Here is a 22484-nt window from a genome sequence, read left to right as displayed (position 1 = left end):
TTTTCTGGCACTAATCTAGAAATCTACTGAATTCAGTTTCACAAACTTACCATTAAGGGATCTGAACACATGACCTTAAATAATAATAATAATGAGACTGCCTTACTCTGTAATTATTTATTCTGCCTTTAGGCGATGTTAATGTCACAACATTCTGTAATTGACATTACTGAAGTTTCCTTTTTGTTTTGGACATACCTGCAGATGTGTGATGTTCCTGTCAATGTTCATTGGAGAAGTAACACAATTTTGGGAAACATATTTATAGTCGTTTGGACAAGCTTCATCATCCACTCCATTTACGCAAGGAATTGGTACATGTTCATAACCTCGACCAATATCTCTGTTATTTGAATTAGAGAAATAACTGTTGAAGTCATGGCGATGATCAAAGCAACCAAAACAAATATACAATTAGGAAGGTCAGGGTGAATGCAAGTCACAGAAGGTGCAAAGAAACTTATTTTCTACTTCCTACTTTGCAAAGTACTACTTTAACTGGTCTTAGAAAATATTCAAAAAGTTCCCTGAATGCAACAAGAACATAGCTATGCACAAAAGTGGAAACAGTATTACACAAGTCTTAATGGCATTTTGTTTCTAAATTCATGAAACTTGTTTGAAGCTTTACTTTAGCTTCAACTACTGCCTGGTCAATCTGACCATGAGGTAAACTTTCACTTTCACCAAATGAGTATTAAGCATCATCTGTGCATGAAGGGGAAAATGAGCAGCGATGATGACATGATGGTTACAAATCAATTATTTTCCCTCATTGCTTTAAATATATTTAATAAAATTAGGCAATTTTTTAAAAATAGGCATTCCTGCCTGATATTTCTCTCTGCATCATGTCTAGGTAGTGTTCAATATCAGACAGAGTGGTGTTGGCCAATCCTAATCCCTACCCCCACTGCAAATTGACACCAAACACAACACAGTCTGGGGGTAAAACCTGAAACTATCCATGTAATTATTCAGCCAAGGCCAGTTTCCTGCACCTGAAACCCTTTATTAGGGACCAAAGGAAGGACCTTCAATGTTGTTAGCACAGAAGAAACAATGCATGCATTCTGTATATTGGGCCCAGCCTACCCCAATGGTATCATAGGGTTCAAGTTTCCTGAGAAGAGGCACAATCGCATTTCGTTACCCGAGAAGATTCTCAACTTCTGGAGGTTGTATGGAAAGAGAAAAAAAATTGTCTTTTTTTTAGCTCCTTGTCACCTATATAGTAATTCAACGAAAGCCAGTTTCCCATCACTAGAAACCTTTTATTGGAAAACAAATGACGAGCTGCAGTCACGGCTTGCAGCAAGCAGGGCTGTACCCGGGGGTCTACAACCATGGTCCAGTTTTATCCTCCCGCTGCTCAGTTCTCATTAGGAAAGCCTCCAGTTGCTCAGTAAGGGAGTTCATACTCAACAAAGCCCACAGGAAGATCTCCCCCACCCGTGTCCTTCATGGCCATCACAGCAACCCCATTCAGTCACACAATGAATAAACGTTCTGAACAACATACTGAACCCCTGATTTCCATATATTTATATTCCCTCAACAAGGAAATTGAAACAGTAGCTAACAAATTAAAAATGTTAAATCAGTGGAAAAAACATTAATCACCATGTATACATGAATATACATTTCCTCAATAACAGTTAAATGTTTCCCCCCACAATTGGTTATTCCAACAGTTGCAATTAAAAATGTTCCACTTGATTACAAAACCCACTGATGCTGCTCCAGGTCTGTTGTGAGCAATACCATGTAAGATTATAATCTAACAAAAATTGTATTTTAAGAAGTACTGCATCTCATCCCTATTCTCAAAAGCATCTTAAAAATACATCACACAATTAATTACTCTGAAGTGCAGAGACTATGGTAATGTAGCTACGTCATAATGATTCCTCAAACAAAAACATTTTATCAATAAAATCAAAAATTAAGCTTCAACTTTCACTTGTACATATAACTGACACGGAAAAATATTCCAGCGCTATTGTTGCCACTAAGTATTAATGGCACCATTTCTAAATAGATTTATAGATTGCAGTCAACTAGTAGCAGAAAACATGCATGAAAATCCAACAAGAATCAAATCCTCAAAGCATGTACCTGCCCCAACAAATGGGAATGGTAAGTAGCTGCAGTACTAGTTGTATCTTTAGCAATTAAACAAAACATTCCATTCAAGCACATACATTAGAAAATGCATCCAAAATATGAAATGAAAATATCAAAATTTGTTATTCCTTTTAAAAAGAAAATTGCTTTGCTACTTGATGATTTTTCATGTTAAATATATTTTAAGACATTCCAATTACAGAGATTTTCAAACCACTAATAAGAGGTAACATTAACATTTACTCCGTATGACATATTGCTCCAAGATCACTTCCCAAGTGCAAATATGCTAAAAGCAAGAAGAGAGATTCTAGGATACAGAAAATTAAAATATAAATATAATCAAGTTAAATTATTAAAACTGAAGCTGAAAAAGACCAAGTGTATTAGTTATACTGTACCTGCTGACTAGTTTCTCAACCTGGGTAATCTTATTAGCTGATGCTTGTTTCAGTTTTTTGTTCACCTGTAATGCCACCCACACTTGAGAGTTCAAACTTGAACATTCGAGTGGTGTCTCTCCTTCCTTATTCTTAATATTAACATCAGCGCCACGTGAGAGGAACAGCCTAGATGTGCACAGTTAGCCGGTTTTAGTGCTAGAGTATCCACAGAATGCATGTTAAGCAGCAATTTTAAAGTACATTTTTGTTCAAATTGGGAAACTTTTATAATTTGTGGCAAAGAACAACAGTTCATATTTAATCCTACACCGCACTTCAAATCATCATTTACAAATAATCAATTTAACATCCTCACATTAGTGTTTCACGGAGTGCAAAAGATGGATCCGCTCCATCAGTTCAGGATAATACTGTACACATGTTGCTGCACAGCTTTTCAAAATTGTAGCTCCCTCTACACTGTACAATAACAATAATTCAGAAATAATTTTGGTGAAGGATAAAGCAAGGTGCTTTTCTTCAAAAATAAAGTTTCCTTCTTCCCTGCAATGGGCAGGGGCCATCTCCATTAATACAAACACTCCCAAAATGGTAGCTAAAAGGAACTAAATTTTGCAGCGCAGTGGACAACAGCAATCTCTCCTAAGACAGAAAGGAAAATAGAATTGAGGGGGAAGTTCTGACAGTCTCATAAGGTATTCCATGAGTCCTGTAGTTTCTATCAAGAAATTATGGCTGATAATCTTAGGTCATGGAAGCTTTCAGGGGCTTAAATCTATTTGAAGAAACTGTAACAAAGCAATATAGTAATTGAACTGTATTTCGAAAAGAAAGGATCAGGAACAAGGTGGGGGGGGCGGGGGGAGACTTGTCACAGCAAATCCAAACTGAACTGAAAGTAAGTAAATATATTTGGATAACTAAAAGGAGGAAGTTATAATGGATCAGCCAAGTGCCCAAAGACCAGACTGGACTCAAGAAGTAAAATGACCATATATTCTGTTCATGCTCCTAGTGCTTACAATAGCTGAAGTCAAAATACACAGCATTTTTATAAATCGCAGATAATTTATGTTGAAATCGTCATTCTGACTTCACAAATTTCACTTTAATACTTATTGTCTTAGATTTTGTGGGATAATAGGTAGTATCTTTGCCTCTGAGCCAGAAGTTCAAGTTCAGGGAGTTGATGGCCGAAAAGGGCGTGTTCATAATGTGAGTCAGACAAGATTGAGCATCAAACTGTAAATCGTCCAACCCATATCAATGATGGGCAGCAAGAGTGGGAGAGATTCCTGGTCAGCCACGTGATGAAAAGAAAGCTGGAGACTCTACCATCAGCACCCATAACTCCAGACTACATGCAAAAACAGCTTTGATTCCCCAAGTGAATTGTAACACACCAATATCTATGGCACTTAAGAGTACTTACACTACACATTCATAATGGTTTTCTCTTGATGCAATATGCAGAGGAGAGTCACCATGCATATTTACTGCAGTTAGATCAGACTTGGCATTCAAGAATATCTCTGCGATATCCACACACCCTGAGAAAGCTGCCCAGTGCAAACAAATATTCTCTTCCTGTGCAATGAAAATAGGAAGAGAGCACAGCTTTTAAGTAATGCTTCAACTTCAGAGAACATTTAAAAGAACACTGTAGACTTCATTATTTTGCAATTTTTTGGTAAAAAATAATACAAAAGGTTTTCCTTCAAAAGCCACTCAAAAAGTTACAATTAATCAATGATTTCACAGCAAAGGTCATAATAGTATGAGTACAAGTAAAAGACCCTCAAGATACCAGTTTCATTGCTGAAAAGAGGATACTAATCTAAATTAGATGCCACATTATAGTTGTGTATGAGGGCTTTCTGGTAGAAAAAGTAAACAAATGTTTAGTTTGACCAACCAGCTGTAGCATGTGTCACATGCTGGGAAAAGCCTCAGACTAGAATTCTCCTGCCTTTCACAGGTTTCCTGGAAGCGTGGGATGGAATCAATGGGAACAACCATTGACAGCGGCAGGACCAGAAGATCCAGTTGCTGGCAAACAGCACGTCGCTGAGCTGGGAGGCCCAAGAATCCCGCCCTTTATTTTCTTTTGTGCAATGTCCCTTCAAGAACAGTGTGCTGGGGATTACCAAGAAAGGGATTAATTCATTTTCTGATTATGACATTATTTCTCAAAAAAATGATATTCCCACAGGGACCAATAAATAAGAAGCAAAAGGTAAATTGAAAGCTAATCACAGTGGCATTGGTAAGCTTTTTTTCCTGTTCAGAAGATTTGGAATGCGAAAAGAAAAACACAAGTCTCTCTCCAGATAGAACAGTTTTCTATTTGGCAGTCTTTGAATAGATTTGGTATTAAAATAGTTTTCTGAGAATAGAGCAGAAACATCGTTACAGTGTGTGTTATATAGCTGCAATGGTCAGAACACTGAAGACTGGAAGAGCAAGGGATCGCAGATTGGATTGAAGTGGTGCCAGAGCCCACCAAACTGCTTAAAAGTTAAAGAAGGGATTTCTTGGGAATTTGCCACCATTGAGGGATAAGGGCCAAATGCAGGAAATTGAGACTAGTTTAGTCATTTAAAAAAAGGGGTAGCATGGACAAGTCAGGCCAAAGGGCCTGTTTCCATGCTGGAAATCTCAATGACTCTATTAGGACTGTTGTAACCCAAATGAGCATAAATGTGCATGTTGTCAGGGTAATCATGTCCAGGGACTTCGTTGCTGATGAATACAGCTCAAAAAGCCAAAATAGAAGTGAGAAATTCTATAAAATGAAGGCAGAGTGGGAATGATTGTGAGATTACATGTGGTCCCACATTTGTATGGGAGATAATGCTAATGCTTGTCAATACATGAGGAGATTATTTTGATGCATCAATTATTTAAAGCAAAATTTACATTTTCCTTTGAAATATCCTTTTATCTTTAACTGATGCTTGAATTATACTGGTTTGTTACAGTACCAATTTTAAAAAGTAAAATCGGTGGAGGGTCATAAGAACATAAGAACATAAGAACATAGTGCGAGAGCATAAGCATTTCTGCAAGCTCTGGCACTACTCAGCTTTTACTTCATTTATTTTTTAATCATGATGCACTATCCATAATTATTCGATTCTGATGTGTATATTCTATAGTCTTGGAAGATCCTGGCTGAATTTGAATCCCTGAATCCCTGGCGAAGGGAAGCTGAGTTAAGTATAGAAAATCCTTGTCTGATTGAGGCAGTTAGAGACAGCCAGGCTGGGGCCTGGTTTCCAATGGTGGCTTTGCTGATGAGCAGGTCCATGCTTCAATGATACCGTTCGCATTGAGATATGAATGCGGCTATTATCAGTGACATTGTGGATGATGGATTAGTTCCCTGCCACAGGTTTTTGGTGCTCATATTAATGTACTGCAAGATATCCTAAAGAGAACGGATGAAGAGGAGAAGAGAATCCTGTCAATTGAGAGGGCATCTTCCACAATGAAAGCTCACCTTCAGTTCTTGGAAATCCTGTTGCATGTGATGTCAAACCTCCTAATTGATTCAGGGAGACGTGGCTGGAGAAGGAATACCATGTGCCCAGTCTTCTAAGGTGAGCTGGGATGAATTTGAGAACTGGCTGCCGTGCTTTTACAATCTTGATTTAAAGGTTGGGCATCATGAGTTTGATGCAGCACACTGTATCCAGTCTTCAAGGCTTAGTCGGTTGAAGACTGTGACTATTGATCTTATGTGGTCTTGTCCTTGATATTCATCAGGTAGGTTTGGAGGCGTCTAGGTGTGTCGGGTCCCTCTCCACCAGGGTCTCGGTTTTACTTCACTGGGGTTGATGATATGGTGGAAGTGCAGAGGCTTCAATAAAACTCTGGACGGATCCTGGACGTTGCTCGATAATCCTATCATGACTTTGGTATTCATGGGTAGTCATGCTATTCTATAGTTCATCATTAATTCTGAACTTCGTTCGCTTGTGATTATACTCCTGATTTTGTGCTAGTTTTTTCACCCTGACAAGAGTGTATGATATTTGAGCACTGAGATGTTTGTTGCCTGTTATACTACAAAAATCAGAATTGTCTATTTTTCTTTATGATGTTGTTCATTCACCAACGTGCTCTATGGTGGAACAAGGGACTGTAGTCTAAGGTGCATTGCAATTTGTGTTCAATCTTGGTTTTGATGATTGGTGGCAAGGGAGTGGGGTGGCTGGGAGGCTTTGTCTGCTTCTGGCCCCATGTCAAGTGCTAAACCTTGGGGTCTTGGAATGTATGGTGGGCATGTTATCCTGCTGTGCCCTGTTCTTGTGAGGTTTTACTGTTCTGTTCCTGGTATCCTTCATGTCAAAGCTTATGCTGAAAGACCATGGCAGGCATCTATTGGATAATCCAGATGCTTCTCTCTCTTTTGTTATCTCTGTGGGATCCCCACCGCTCTGTCCCTTGCATTTACCGTGGCTGATCCACCTAATGTACACATCTTTGGCTATTAAGGGGCAATTTAACCTAGCCAATCCATCTAATCTGCACATCTTTGGACTGTGTAAGGAATCGAGAGCAGCCAGAAGAAATCCATGAAGAAACGGGGAATAAGTGCAGACTTCACAGACTGTCACCAAAGGCTGGAATTGAACCTGGGGTACTTGGTGTTGTGATGCAGCAGTGCTAACTCCTATGCCACCCAGTGCAGTTCTGTCCCTGTTATCTTGTGGAAGGAGGTGTGCACTATAGAGCCACACATTCATGGTTTTATTTTGTTATCCTGAGATTCCCCACTTATTCTGGTATCCTTTCTTTATCCATACGAGAGGAGAGACCAACTGCAATAATTGATAATTTGAAACATTTGCATGAATATTCACTCGTTTTTTTCAATACGTTTCTGTGGAATAATGATTACTCTGTACTGTACTAGATTTTGGGAATTTGTTGCATTTTAGGTAAAATTAAAACTTTCAGTAAAAGCATTTTTTAAAAAGTAAAATTGTCTGTTTTTTCATTGTGTTAAGGGAATTACTTTCTTTTTAAAAAGTTATTCATTTTTACAGGAATCATAACATGTACTACATTAACAATGTACTACAGCAGAAAATTAAAGCACATGCAAATTTTAAAAAACAACATAATTACCTGTTCAGTGAAATTTGTATTTATTTTATATGGAAAATATATTCTAGAGATGAAGGGATTGTTAGGAAACAAAGATAGTTTTAAGGGATTTATATTTGTATTGGTAAACATTAAAAATAAAGTATTGTCCTAACTGAGTTCAATTAACACTTCTGTGGAAGGAAGAGTAAAACCTACAGTTGGATTCATACTGGACTAAGAAGTCCATGTGTGTGCGGGTTACTTCAGTTCCAAACTGTTTTTCTATTGTGCTTAGAGAGCTACAACATGAAGAGTAAATAGTCCAGCAAAAGTATGCTGGCCACTGCTTAGTAACTGAAGGTTCTTTTAAAGGAAAAAGCTTCTATGTTTTAGTTTAGCTGAACTTGATGGTATTTGGAGGCAAGACACCAGGGAGCAACAATCTCTCAACTCTGCCAAGGGAAGACAGACAGGCTAAGGAAGCTGCAAAGAGGCAGACTCCCAAAGAACCAGATGCAGTCCAGATAACCAGAGGATTAGAACAGAAAGAATTCTTAAGAAGACTGTAGTTAAGAAAACAGGGATAAGGTATTGCTCAGAATTCAAGGGGAAATGTAAACTTTGCATTCAGAGTTAAAGAGATAGTTGTAGTAACTAGAATTAAAGTGGGAAAGCACACTCCAGAGGCAAATCAAAAGTTTGATGACATTTTAATAGCTGAGGATTAAGATTTAAAACAATCATGAATAATATATACAGCAGTCAAGACAAAGAAATCTTAAAGGGAATGATTTAAAACCAGATCCAGTTTCAAGGTTTTACAAGTGGAGGTGAAGCTTTGATTAAGAGTCATTTGGAAAACCTGGACTGCAAACACTTAATGGAAAGCATTATCGTGAAAGAAGATTTTAAAGCGTATTTTCAGGAGTGGTGCTTTGAAACTCTCATGTAACAATCATCTGGGGACGGGGAGAATTCTGAGGAGAAATCCAAATTCACAGACAGTCACTTGAGCAGGGTGTATCTGACTGCAGCCAATCTGTGTACTTAAAGGGGCTGTGTTACTGAGACAAACCCTACTTACATTATATTTTATAATCTGTGTTAGTCATAAAATCTATGTGTATTTGTTAAGTTAACGGGGAGTAAAAGAGCAAATTTTTCATGTTTAATATCTTTTTTCTTGTTAAAACTAATTAGCGGTCCTGTGACTTTGGTTCTTCTACTTTTTCTAAAGAAAACCATCTTTAGAGCAAGGAACCATATCAACCTTTCACCATACTTGAAACTGATGTACCATCTTAAATAATTCTACACGGATTGAGTACTGTGTATAAGTATAATTCATGAGCTGTGACATGCTAACATTTCAAAATGTAACTTACGTAGATGCATTTCACTCTTCGTAGGCACAGCTCTACATTTTTAAATTAGTTTGCAATTTGTTTGAATAACTGCTCACAATGTCACTCAAAACATTAATCAACACTGACAGGTCTGTTACACTTATGAACCCTGCTGGACAAAATAATTTAAATGCTAATTGCTTTAGAATGACATCCAGCAACAAGGAAAATGAAGCTTCTAAAACAATGATACTTAGCAGACATAACTCCTGATCTGATAAGATGAACCATATGCACAATAAATTTCCCCTCATTCTATCCACACAATATGCCCCAAGGGTTGCAATTATGGTACCATAGATTTCTCAGACCAATCTTGTTTTAAAGGAATGAGACTGTCAACTTAGCTGCTAAACGTGATATAAAGTTGCATTCCACATGCATTGGGTGAAACTGCCTAAATTCAAGTAATACAAAATTATTACAACTGAAAGAGAAAGAAGACTTCATTCCGTCAACCTGTGCCAAATTGGAACTAGAGATAAAATGTCTATATGAAAAAAAGATAATTCCAGATCCCTAGTATTTTTAAATCCATTTGTGTAATACTTAAACACTAAATGAGAACATAATGAAGCCAGAAAGCAGTTTCATCAGAAGCATTTTGTTCTTCCTAAATTTCCAAATATAACTGTGTATATACATTGTTTTATAGGATTAACCTCCTTTCCACCCCCAAGTATTTAAGTAACTCACATTGTCCCTAATGTTGATATCAGCTCCTTTTGACAGCAGCAGCTTTACAATATCTATATGCTTATATTCAGTGGCCCAGATCATGGATGTCCAACCACCATCATCCTGTTCAGAAAATAAAGATAGAGTAAGTAAACTGGCAAATCAAGTTGGAACACAGGAACTGGCAAGGGCATTCATCCCGCTAAGTCTCTTCTGCTACTTAATGAGACCATAGCTATCTATATACAAGCTTCATCCACCAACCTTGGTTCCATATCCCTTAATATATTTGGCCAGCAACAATCTATCAATCTCAGATTTAAAATGGTTAACTAAAACTGCATCTTTTCGTGGGACAGTGCTCCATACTTTTGCACTCCTTGTATAAAGCACTGTTTCCTAAAATCTCCCTTAGCAGCTTGACTGTGTCCTTGTCCAAAAAGTGGAAAAAGTTTCCATCTTATTTCATATATTTTTCTCAAATTCATGAAAACCTAAATCAAATCACCCCCTCGCCCTACAACCTTCCACATTTCAAGGAATATAAGCCTAATTTTTGTATTTCCTCCATACATTCTAAATTTTGGAGCCTTGGTAACATTCCAATGAATGTGATGTACTTTTTCCTAGATCAAATATTGATTCCAAGGGGAACTGCCCAGAACGGTACATGATATTCCAGATTTGATCCAGTGACAGCAAGACTTCTTCCGCTTTTCATTTTAGGTCCCAAGTTTTGAAAAACAACATTCCGTTAGCCTTTTAGAATATGTTTTTGTTTCTGACTACTATGCGTCAGTAATCTGTGTACTTAGACCCTTTGAATTCTTCAGAACTCACTGACCTTGGTCTTATACAGGTTAAAAAATACTCAGATCTATTCTTTTTGGGTCCAAAATGAATAGACTCATACCTAAATGCCATTTTGTCCACTAAAGTAATCTATCAATGTCTCTTTGTAATTTAATGCTCCTGTCTGCTATTTATTATGGCACCAATCCTTGTATCTTCAGTAAGATTGGACATATGGCTCTCTATTATTTTCCAAGTCATTTATAAATATACAGAATAGTTGAAGCCCTCATTCAGGTCCTTGCAGGACATCATTAGTCACTTCTTTCCAATATGGTCACATACCCATTTATTCCTACTCTTTAATTTTTGTCACTAACTAATCACTTAAGTAGGTCAATAATTTGGTTTCAACACCATGGAGTTTTAATTAAAAGTAATCTTACTATTTCTTGGTAGATGCCTATACCAGCTACATCCTTAGACATTCACTTCCACAACTTTAGTTACTGTCCCAAAACCTTCAGTTAATTCCGTTAGAAATTACCTATTCATTGTAAATCCATATTGGCACAGTTTGATCAGCCCAAACTTCTCCAAGCACTTGGTCACCCAATCCTCAATAATAAATTTCAAGAACTTCATCCACCACAACCAGTGTTTAAACAGACCTATAATTTCCTTGTTTCTCTCTTTTAATGAAAGGAGTTACAATTTGATATTTTTCATCTAAATGACAATACCTACATCAGTGTTTTGTAAGCTTTTGGCTGAAGCCCCTGCAATTGTCTCACCTACTTCCTTTAAATGTCGGGGTGAAACCATCAAAGAATCCCTACAGTGCAGGAGGTTATTCGGCCCATTAAGCCTATTACAACAACAATTCCACCCAGACCCTATTCCCATAACCAGCGCATCTTTGGAGTGTGGGAAGAAACTGCAGCACCTGGAGGAAGCCCAAACGGACAAGAGGAGAAGAATGTGTAAACTCCACACAGACAGTCATCCAAGGCCAGAGTTGAACCTGCTGTGAGGCAATCGGGTCCCTGGTGCTGAGACATCAGTACTAACCACATTGCCACTACACCACCCCAAGTCAGATTCCCACCAGGAATTTGATAGTCTTCAGTGGTTTTATTTTTCAGTACTGTTTTTCTGTTTTCATTAACTAGATTGAGTTCCAACTCTTGTTTCATTGACCTCTTTCTTTACTGTAAAGACTGAAACAAAGCAATCCATCGCCACGTGGGAACTTCAGGACACTTCACGTGCTGAGGGGGAAACGTATAGGAAATTTCTCCAGCTGCCCCACTTCAAGCTCGTAGTGGAGCACCAGGAAGAATGGGACTTTCCTGGGTCATATATCCCAGGAGATGGTCATCCACAGGAAATGAGGGATCAGGATGGTAGGAGGATGGACATCCAGCAGAGTCAGAAGAGGCAGGCATTACATGAGTCTTTGGGTTGTGTGCAACGCTCAATAAACTACTCAGCTTTAGAGACTGCTGGGAGTGATGATATCCGGATGGACAGTATCAAAAACCAGGGCTCAAGTTGGCAACAAAGCATACTGGAGGGAAGTGCAAATCATAGAAATGCAATGGCCACCTTCTGCACTGTAGGGATTCTATGAATTGTTACAGATTTCATTGTTATGGGGGCAGACAGGCAATTCAGCAACCGTCATCATTAGTCCCATATGATGGGCCAAATGGTGCCCTTCTGTGCCATAAATGACTCTACAATTAGTCCACATTTCCTTATTTATATTTGCAATATCACCTGCATCTGTTTTTAAAGTGCTCACATTTCTCTCGCTGACCATTTTTCTCCTGTAATAACTGCAAAATCTCATGTGTTAATCCTGATATTGTTTGTTTCTTTTCATATCCCTTTTTACAGCTCTACCTTCTGTTTTTCTTCCCTGCTTTTTGTATCTATTACAGTTCCCTGGACCTACATCATTCTTTGCATTTGTGTGTGCTCTGTCCTCTATTATGTGCCCAGACTTTGCAGTAGTAATGACAATAAAACTGACAGTGTTTTACTGTCATTACTCCTCTGAAACTGATAGCAACTTCTGGGGTCCACACAAGCACAGTTAAACATGGAAATCCTGAAGTTGCTTTCTGTCATTCTATGCTTCTCCATAGGATGAGTTGTTGAAGTCTCCACAAACTACAATCAATTAGAAATCACTGAACTTGCCTTTACATGCCATCAGTCTTGCTGTAAAAATTCTTGAAAATATCACACCTTTTTGAATACATCTAGGTTTTGAAATAGCACAATTGTTGAGAAAATTACATCTTTATAAGCTGGATTTTTTTTAAGTTTGGACACTTGGATTTGTTTTTTAAAAAATGGTCATAACTTCATTTTTGAACTGGAAACAACAATGCCTTTTCAAAGAAATCACCTGACAAGCATAGTAATCAAGGGCGAAGAATGGTTTGTTCATTTTGAACTGCAATCACTTTAACTGATGGGGGAAAAAACTGGCGAAGATTAGTGATTTACTGGAAATCACAAGCTTTTAAGTTTTGGGTGTGTTGTTTTCGAAATCAGTATGCTTTGGGGAGTAAAGCAAAGAAGGATGGCTAGCCTGACTTGCTCTTTCCCTGCCTTGTTTGAAATTGTGTGTCTGGTTATCAACCTGTAGCAAGAAAATCATCTTCGGAGTGTAACTTGTCTGCATTTGGAAGCTTGCAAAGTTGAGACATAACAAATTAATCCAGATCCACATATTTCTCCATGCCACAGCTCCGTAGATGAAAATCTCCAAACATCCACTGGGACCAGAGGCCCGTCTCCACACGAGGGGACTCCAAATCAATGTCGTTGAATGCTGAAAACATTATCTGTTTCTTATTAAGTTTTTTTATCCAACCTTCTCTGCAGTAAATACTTGCGTGTCTTTTGTTTGTCTATGTACGTGTGCTAGGGAAGGTTCAAGAGATAAACAGTTATACTTCCAGACTATAATTGTGTGCGAACCAGTTCTTGTAACTTGCTTAAAAGGCTTGTTTTACAATAAATCAATCGTCCTGAATTCAGTGAAGTAGCCTGGTTAAAGCCTCTTTTATTCTGAGTTCTAATAGTGAAGGTGCACAAGTGACTATTTTGGTGAGTAAACTGAACCTTTAAATGAATGGTATGATCTGCGAAGTAGTGGGACTGGATAATTCACACACTTCTTTCATCCGGGACCTAACATAAGTAAGTTCATAATTACTCTTGAACTACTGATTCTCTGGCCCTGAAAAAATAACTTGTCAAATATATATCAGGTTCTACCTATGTATACGTCCCAATCATTTAGCATGCTCTCTGTAAAATGATACTAAAAAGTGAAGGATAATCAGTGCCTTTCACTTGCTGGTTTGCTCTCTGTGAGAATACCCTGCTTGATGATGTCACTGTTGCTAGATGTCTGGAGATCGCCCCGACATGGTGCCAGATTCAAATTATCAGGAAAGGTGAAATCTCCGCTGCAGAGATCGCTAGATCCCTGCAGGAGTTTTCTTCGAGACCAGTTGCAATTGCTATCACAAAATCCGAACCTATTTGTCATCTCTGTGCATTTTATGGCTGTTTTATTTGGTAAGTGGAGCTTCTACTCCCTAATGGGCATTATATGATTCTGTATTCAGTATTAAGATTGGCATTTTATAATTTTCACACATATTTTAATTTTAAAAAAAGTTAAAAAGGGGAAAACTAAATTACATATACAACTAGATTATGTACTGACATTGATGTCAGAATAAATGCAGTGAATATTTTTATCACATAACATGCAATACTATGTAATATCTTTTGTAAAAACATCTTTTAAATTCAATGTAATACTTTAGAAATTTTTAATTTTCTTAAGGCATATTTAAATTCCCAGTGTAGAAGTATGCCCTGAGCCATCATTCTTAAATGAATAGTTTCATAAATTTTCCATACGACTTAAGTAGTATTAGCATTAGAAGTAGTCATGCTTTACAAAAGTTACAGCAAACTACATGAACGGCGGAGCTTAAAAAATATAGGAAAACATATTTTAGAAACACTGCTTTGTACTACAAATAGATTCTACTTCAAAACTTTAGAATAGCTTTATTTAGAGAGAAGATAATAGTGACTGAACTATCATATTTTCTATTTTTCACAAGTAAAACAATAGCAGTATGCCAGCTTCTTGAAGGCTATATTCAATGTGCTTTTGTTGCAAAATACATTTTCATATATATATCTTATGTATTGTATTTAACCACAGTGAGTGTAAGTATGATATTTCAACTAAAAATAAACTAAATACAGCCTGGATTTCTTGGCTTTTTCTTCTATCACATGTTGCTCCCTTCATTTTCAACCTTTTTCCACTTCAAAAATGACTACTTAGGCAGCAGTTGTGTAACTTACAGGTGGCAGATCTCAAGTTCTTCACCCTAGCTTCCATTTTTAGCTGGTGTGAATTGAGGCTCAATGGTAATTGGATATTTGAGCCATCAAAGAGTAACCCTCTGTTCATTTGATATTAGGGTTGCCAGTTGTGATCAAATGTGTTCCTAGAGATTTCATTACATGATTTTCCCCACACTCTTGCCATTAGTTGGCCAACACATCCTTGTGACACACTACCTTCCTATGTTAAGTGGAAACCAAAAAAGACTCATTACCCAACTGGATAATGCTGGATGATAATTTTTCATTATTTTCAATATTTTTATATTTGGTAAAGAAAAATGTGCAAAAAGATGACAAAAAAGGCTTCTATCCCGCTGATCCCTCTCCAGGGTTGCACACAACAGTATCCTGGAGGTGCCAAGACTATTCTCGAGAGTTGGCAACCCTAGTTGATGATTAGAAAGGAGCACTTACAGTTGGGCTCTCTGGTTGTAGATCAGTAATCGGAATCCTAACGTGCTTTTCCCCTCCTCCACCTTGAGAAAAATTACTGTCCTGGTTAGTTCAGCAGAAATTCAGGTAACCAACCCTTCAGGGTTGTCCTGGATTAATCTGTAGATCACTGCTACAAGCAATCTAAGAGAAAAATCAATTTGCATGATTTTTTCCAGCTTCTTTGAACATTGCCATTAATTATAAAAATAGCAGAGATGGGGAAACACAGCTGTCTTATGAATAATTAAAATTAATCAAATAGGGCAAGAAAGCCTGTTTATTATCCAAATGGCTTTGGAAGGCAACACACTTAGAGGATGGACCAATGCGAAGAGATTGTAGGACCAGATCTTTCAAGACAGGTGGGCTGCTCAGTAAATACTCCAGAATTACATCAACCAGATTTGACAACTATAGTGAAGCTCAGGGAACAAATATTTGACATTGTGTTTATGGGGGACACACAAATTATAACACCTACACAAGTATACAACTCACCTGACAGCTCACATCTATTAGTCCTGTGGACAGAAGATGTACAACCACATCATAATGCCCCTTTTTAGCAGCCAGATGTAGACAAGTTGAACCTTCCACATCCTAAGGGAAAAAAATCTGAACATTACTGTGATGTTAAAAGTGAAATGCTGCACAAAATATGACAGGTAAATACAGTAATTAACTTTCAATATTGCCCTAAGAAAGACTCAGGAGAGTGCAGTAGCATCTCCAAAGTTAGCCAGTTTATTTTTTTCTTGAATCACAGAAATCCATAGAAATTTGACTGGCAGCACATTCAGTTATTAATAAAACCTAAACCTACTGAGAATATTCAGGTTTTATAATATTATTTGCTTTAAAAAATAAAATGAGTAGAAAGTAAGCACCATTTGCAGACTCTGTAAAACCAGCAAGGCAAAGAGATTTTTTTGACAAATACTGTGGAAGTAATATTATTGACGTCAAAGGTCAACTACACAGCCTTTTCTCAACAAAGAATTATAACTAAGCCACCTGATTCTTGTATAATATTAGCTTATGCAGTCTCTAACAATGAATCACTTATTACACATTTTTAATCAATGCAATCCGAGATTGACTTTATCATTTTAATTATACAGCTTAAATTAATCTCAATATTGAAAATAACAAATTATGCTGAATGCCAAAGCATGAAATGGTGCAAGGGAATACAAGGCAATGGTTAAAGGGAACTAGGTTTAATTCTGGACACGACTAAAAGGATCAAATCTTCCTGTTTCAGCTAATTCTAAGTATCTTGGGAATTGATATGAGATGGACTAAACTGGTTTCTAGTTGAGCCCAAAGAGCAAAATTGTTCTTAATTTTGTGGTCTCAGAGGCCATATACACAACCAGAAGTTGGTGTTCATCTTCTTAAAGTTGAGTTTCACTACCTTGTTTACAGATCTCCTGTACATCTGACACAGGATTGTTTGAAACTGACATCTGTTGCCTAATATGAAATCATCGCCATAAATGCCAAGTTCATTAAAAAGTACACATCTCATGCTGAGCTACATTTTCCAGCCACAGGATTCATGGGGCTATTCCACATTTGCCCCATAAGCTTCAAACTTTGAGGCCACAAAATTCATTTGAATAGCACAGCTAGCCAAGCCTACATTGCTTCTCTGGGGGCAACAATGCCATGGTCTACTACCTGCAGAGCATACTCAATTGCTTTGGGCTAACACTTTTGCATCCCTATGCGTTCATGAACATATCAAATTGGTGTTATCCTGATATATCACAGTTCAACTTGATGTAACACCCAGGGCACATAAATTGGATAATGCACAGAGACTATTGTTGCATCCTCACAGGAATGGGAAGCAGCACATACAAAAGTTATAACAATGGCAGGGGTAGTATTGTAAAAAGTCTGACAACACCAGGTTTTAGTCCAACCTATTTATTTGATAATATTCTCACAAGCTTTCGAGGGGTTACCCTCTTCGTCAGGTGAATGGAGAGTTCTGGCCTCAGACAGAGCATATAAAGCACAGACAGTTTAGAGATTACTGATTAAAATGCGAATCCTTACACCTAACCTGCTGTTCAAGACCTGAACGGTGACGGTCCTGACGGTCTCAACAGGGATCTTGGGTTCATGTCGCACTATCTGTAACCCCCGTGACTTGCCTGGGTTTGCAAAACCTCACTTACTGTACTGTCTGGAGACAATACACATCTCTTTAAACTGTGATCAGTGCTCCTACCACTCACATTGTCAGCCACTTCAGGTCTTGAACAGCAGGTTAGGTGTAAGGATTCGCATTTTAATCAGTAATCTCTAAACTGTCTGTGCTTTATATGCTCTGTCTGAGGCCAGAACTCTCCATTCACCTGACGAAGAGGGTAACCCCTCGAAAGCTTGTGAGAATATTATCAAATAAATAGGTTGGACTAAAACCTGGTGTTGTCAGACTTTTTACTGTGTTTACGCCAGTCCAACGCCGGCATACCCACATCAGGGGTAGTATTGGCAGTGCCTCTGGGTCTGTAGAACAGGAAGATGGAGCAGAGGCTGCACAGAAGGCAAGCTCTGCATTATAGCTCTGCCAAAATGGGACCACACTCTCCCATGTTCCTTGATGGTGACAGGAGACGGCATGGCCTACTAACCAACACAGTTTGCATGCCCAGAGAGCCACGGCATGCCGCCCCATTGAGCTCCTCAGCTAAATTCTCTCAGCACAGTGGTAAGCTGGGAACAAAAACACCCCTTTAACCTGGTTTGCTTGTAGCCCACGCTCATGCCCAATGACGCACCACGCGCTGATTCCAATTCTATGCTAGACTTCAAGAAAGGTGCAATGCCAGTGTTTGAACTGATATCTGGAAGTGTCAGATCAGTGAAGAGGTCTTTTGATCACTGTTGCTCTCTCCCTTCCACCATATGCAGGTGGAACTTTCTAGTTGCCTGAAAAGAGGAAGTGAGAAATGAAAGGAACTGGTTGGGTTCAGAAGCAAGAGGTCCACAGTCACACCATTAGCAGCTTACTCATCATGCTAACTGGCAGCACAGTTCTCATCCTGCTGTCTAAGAAGGGGTATAGGTCAGGAGGATGCCATTATCCTCAAATAATACACGACACTGAACAGAGCTGACACTGACAGTCCCATGATATGGAAAACCATCTCCTTCTTGGAGCTAATGGGATGCAAGGGTCGTTGTCACCTGCCAGCTTTGTTATGCTTCCTTCTAATTGTGTGCCACTTTGTCATACAAGAAAACAGAATGCCAATGATCTATTGAGATTTCTAGAAGGTTTCTGACAAGGTGCTGCATAAGAGACTGTTAAATACATTAAGCGCCCATGGTGTTCAGGGTAAGATCCTGGCTTGGACAGAGAATTGACTGACTGGCAGAAGACAGAGAGTGGGGATAAAGAGGTTTTTCTCAGGATGGCAGCCAGAGGCTAGTGGTCTGCCTCAGGGGTCGGTGCTGGGAAACACAACTTTTCACAATATACATTACTGATTTGGAAGAAGGAGCTGAACGCACTATTGCTAAGTTTGCAGATAGTACAAAAATACGTAGAGGTGTAGATAGTATTGAGGAAACTTGGGGGGTGGTTCCAGAAGAACTTGGACAGGTTAGCAGAATGGGCAAAGAAGTGGCAGATGGGATACAATGCGGAAAACTGTGAGGTTATGCACTTTGAAAGGAGGAATGGAGGAACGGACTATTTTCTAAATGGGAAAACGCTTAGGAAATCAGAAACACAAAGGGACTTGGGAGTCATTGTTCAAAACCTTCAATGTTAATGTGCAGGTTCAATCAGCAGTTAGAAAGGCAAATTCAATGTTAACATTCATGTCGAGAGGGCTAGAATATAAAAGCAGAGATGTACTTCTGAGGCTGTATAAGGCTTTGGTCAGACCCCATTTGGAGTACTGTGAGCAGTTTTGAGCCCCATATTTAAGGAAGGATGTGCTGAACTTGGAAAGGGTCCAGAGGAGGTTCATAAGAATGATCTCTGGTCAGTACTAGTTGCAGTTTAGAAAGATGAGGGGGGTATCTTATTGAAATTTATAGGATACTGTGAGGCCTGGATAGAATGCATGTGGAGAGGATGTTTCCACTCATAGGAAAGACCAGAACCAGAGGGCACAACCTCAGGTTAAAGGGATGATCCTTTAAAACAGAGATGAGGAGGAATTTCTTCAGTCAGAGAATGGTGAATCTGTGGAACTCTTTGCTGTAGAAGGCTGTGGAGGCCACGTCATTGAGTATCTTTAAGACCGAGATAGGTTCTTGATTAATATGGGAATCGGGGTTATGGGGAAAAGGCAGGAGAATGGCCGGGGGGGGGGGGGGGTGTGGAAATCAGCCACGATTGAATGGCGGAGCAGACTTGATGGGCCGAGTGGGTTAATTCTGTTCCAAAGTCTTATGATAGTGTAGCTAAGTGATACACACATTTGAGTGATGCGCTTGCCACAGCTAAAAAGCTGGAGGTATCTGGAGACAGTGAAAGGTGGGTGAACCTGACTGAATGCAGTTCCAACAACACTCAAGAAGCTCGATGCCATCCAGGACAGAACACACCACCACTACTTTATATATATTCACTCCCTCAACCACAGTGGCAGCAGCATGTACATTTCCAAGATGCACTGCAACTTACCAAGGTCAACAGCACCTTCCAAACTCACAACCTCTACCACCACGAAGAACAACAACAGACAAATGGGAACAACACCATCTGCAAGTTCCCCTACAAACCCTGTACCATTCTGAGTTGGAACTCTATTGCCATTTTTTCATTGACACAGCATCAAAATCCTGGAACTCTTTCCTTAAAAGCTCTGTTGATGTACCTATACCAAACAGACGGCAGAAATTCAACATGACAGCTCACCATCACCTTCTCAATGAAGGATAAACAATAGCTGCTGGCCTTGCCAGTGATGCTCACAACTCGCAACTTTTAGACGTCATTTTCCCACTTAATTTTGTAATAAATTATCACTGGAATAATATTTTCCTATTTTGTTCTTGCCCATTGAGAAAAATAGAACAATGTAAATCACACTCACTGTGAAATTTATCAAATATCTACAAAATTTGCCAAACATTAACCCTCTAATAGCTATCACTTTGCACCAAAGATACAAAAATATATCACCTAACCAGCTGGAAAAACATGGTAGTATAACAAAAATCTGTCCCACAACTTCATAAGTTACAGATTATTTTTGTTATCATATTTTGGTTAGCATGATAGTTACAAGTTCTCCAGGAGGTTTTCATAGAATCCCTACAGTGCAGAAGGAGGCCATTTGCCTCATCGAGGCTGCACTGACTCTGACAGAACATCCCACTTGGGTCCTCTCCCTGCCCTAGCCCTGTAACCCCAAATATTTACCCCACTGATCCCCCTAACCCACACATCTTGGGGCTTTTAGCATGGCCAATTCACCTAACCCGCACATCTTTGGACTCAGGAAACCAGAGCACCTGGAAGAAACCCATGCTGACACGGGAAGAAAGTGCAAACTCCACACAGTCACCCGAGGCCAGAATCGAACCTGCTGAGAGGCAGCAGCGCTAGCCATTGTGCCACCGTGGTGCCCTTAAATGGGCTGGTCTGCCTCATCATTTGCAGGGGACGTAGAATAGAATAACATCCCTTTGTTACCGTACCGCCCCATTACCGTCAATGAAAATAACCTTATGTACAGTTCTACAATTTTGCAGATTAGCTAAGTACATACCCGATTCAATGATATTTATTGCATAACTAATAGATAACCGAAGTACTCACAGGATAGCAAGCTTACCATGCCCATTAAGCCTTAATGTAAAGCTTAGGCTTTGAAATCATTCCCATTTGTGTGAACTGTGGTGCATGGCAATCAAATGGTTACATTTCTGGTATTTTGATTCCTCTTGTAGATATGGATATCTGTGACGTAAGTGCACTACTGGGTCATGACATCCCATGTAAAGGATGGCTGCGATATAATAAGTGAGTTTATTTAATGATAATTCAGTTGAGTAAAATCTGTAGTCGATCCAAGAAAATAGAACGAATGGTAGGCAGCAAGCAATCAGTAAGAGCAGATGTATAACTAACAAAGAGAGGGCTAAACATGTCAGCAGGTTCTGTTCTTTGGGATGTGATATTAGAGACCTCAGCAGGCTGTCCTACATTTCGACATTTGGAGGCATTTTCTAAATCAGGAATGGCTGCCAGCTGTGGGAAGTGGAATTCTTTTAGGTAGTTTGTGTTACTTCCAACCACGGATGCAGAATAAAGTTCTTTTAATGATATGTTACAATTTCAGCTCCAGTAGGTATCCCATTCTGGACCATGAATATTTCTATTTCCCCTCAAAATCCATTGGTGGGCCTTTTTAATAAGGTTCTAAATTATGGGTATGTTCTGCACAAAATATGGAATTCAGTCATCCAAACACATTTCATTTATGATCCTTATAACTACTGGAGATCTTCATCCCATGAGTTTACACCCGACTCCAAGCTATTTCACAGCGGTGAAAAACTACCGGAAACCAGCGCTACGCTTGGGTCCAAAATTTAACTTCGGGGTAAACTGCAGGACATGAAAAGCAAAACTTTTGATGAGAACGTTTCACTTCGATTCTAACCTTGTGATCTGCCAGTGCGCCTGCCTTCAAGAGGTATTTTACAGTTTCAAGTTGGTTGTTTTCTGCTGCTTCCATTAGCGGGGTCCTCTGATCATCATCACAGGTATCTAGATTAGCACCAGCCTACAAAAGAGGCCAAGTGTCTTTATGATACACAAACTGGAACATCTTTATCATTACGGGTAAAATTCTGTTTAGCTCCCTGCTTAAGAGAGTAATAGTTTGCTTGCTTATAATCAAAATAGACAACCATGCAACCTAAAAAGACATCTCTCTTTCCACTCAGCTCTTTGCAACATATTTTTACATGAAAATAGATAAAAGATGAATTAGAACAAGATGCATCATATAGACAACTGCAATTCAAGAGGAAAAATCATTACCACTTTCTCATAAACAGTTATGAATAAATAATAAATGCCATCTTTGCTTGAGAGGTGCAT

At 38.8% G+C, this 22484-nt stretch overlaps 1 protein-coding gene across 7 annotated transcripts in view; it reads right to left on the bottom strand.

Annotated features, from left to right (window-relative positions):
* Positions 1 to 22484, bottom strand: part of LOC145358362 (histone-lysine N-methyltransferase EHMT1-like) — a 152833-nt gene that overhangs the window by 31024 nt on the left and 99325 nt on the right. For 5 of the 7 annotated variants that reach the window (XM_080212323.1, XM_080212325.1, XM_080212329.1 and 2 more), the window contains 6 exons: positions 22042 to 22164; positions 15896 to 15997; positions 9731 to 9835; positions 3964 to 4118; positions 2529 to 2696; positions 199 to 343 (listed from right to left, as the gene is read on the bottom strand). In XM_080212323.1, the coding sequence (XP_080068449.1) occupies positions 199 to 343; positions 2529 to 2696; positions 3964 to 4118; positions 9731 to 9835; positions 15896 to 15997; positions 22042 to 22164 (798 nt within the window). The remainder of the gene's footprint in view (positions 1 to 198; positions 344 to 2528; positions 2697 to 3963; positions 4119 to 9730; positions 9836 to 15895; positions 15998 to 22041; positions 22165 to 22484) is intronic. The other 2 variants (XM_080212327.1, XM_080212328.1) reach the window with 1 other exon arrangement.

Source organism: Carcharhinus amblyrhynchos, chromosome 25 (genome assembly GCF_965287045.1).
Source record: "Carcharhinus amblyrhynchos chromosome 25, sCarAmb.v2.hapA, whole genome shotgun sequence".
Taxonomy (NCBI): Eukaryota; Metazoa; Chordata; class Chondrichthyes; order Carcharhiniformes; family Carcharhinidae; genus Carcharhinus; species Carcharhinus amblyrhynchos.
Note: the sequence above shows the minus strand (reverse complement) of the source record. Positions and strands in the feature narration are given on the sequence as shown.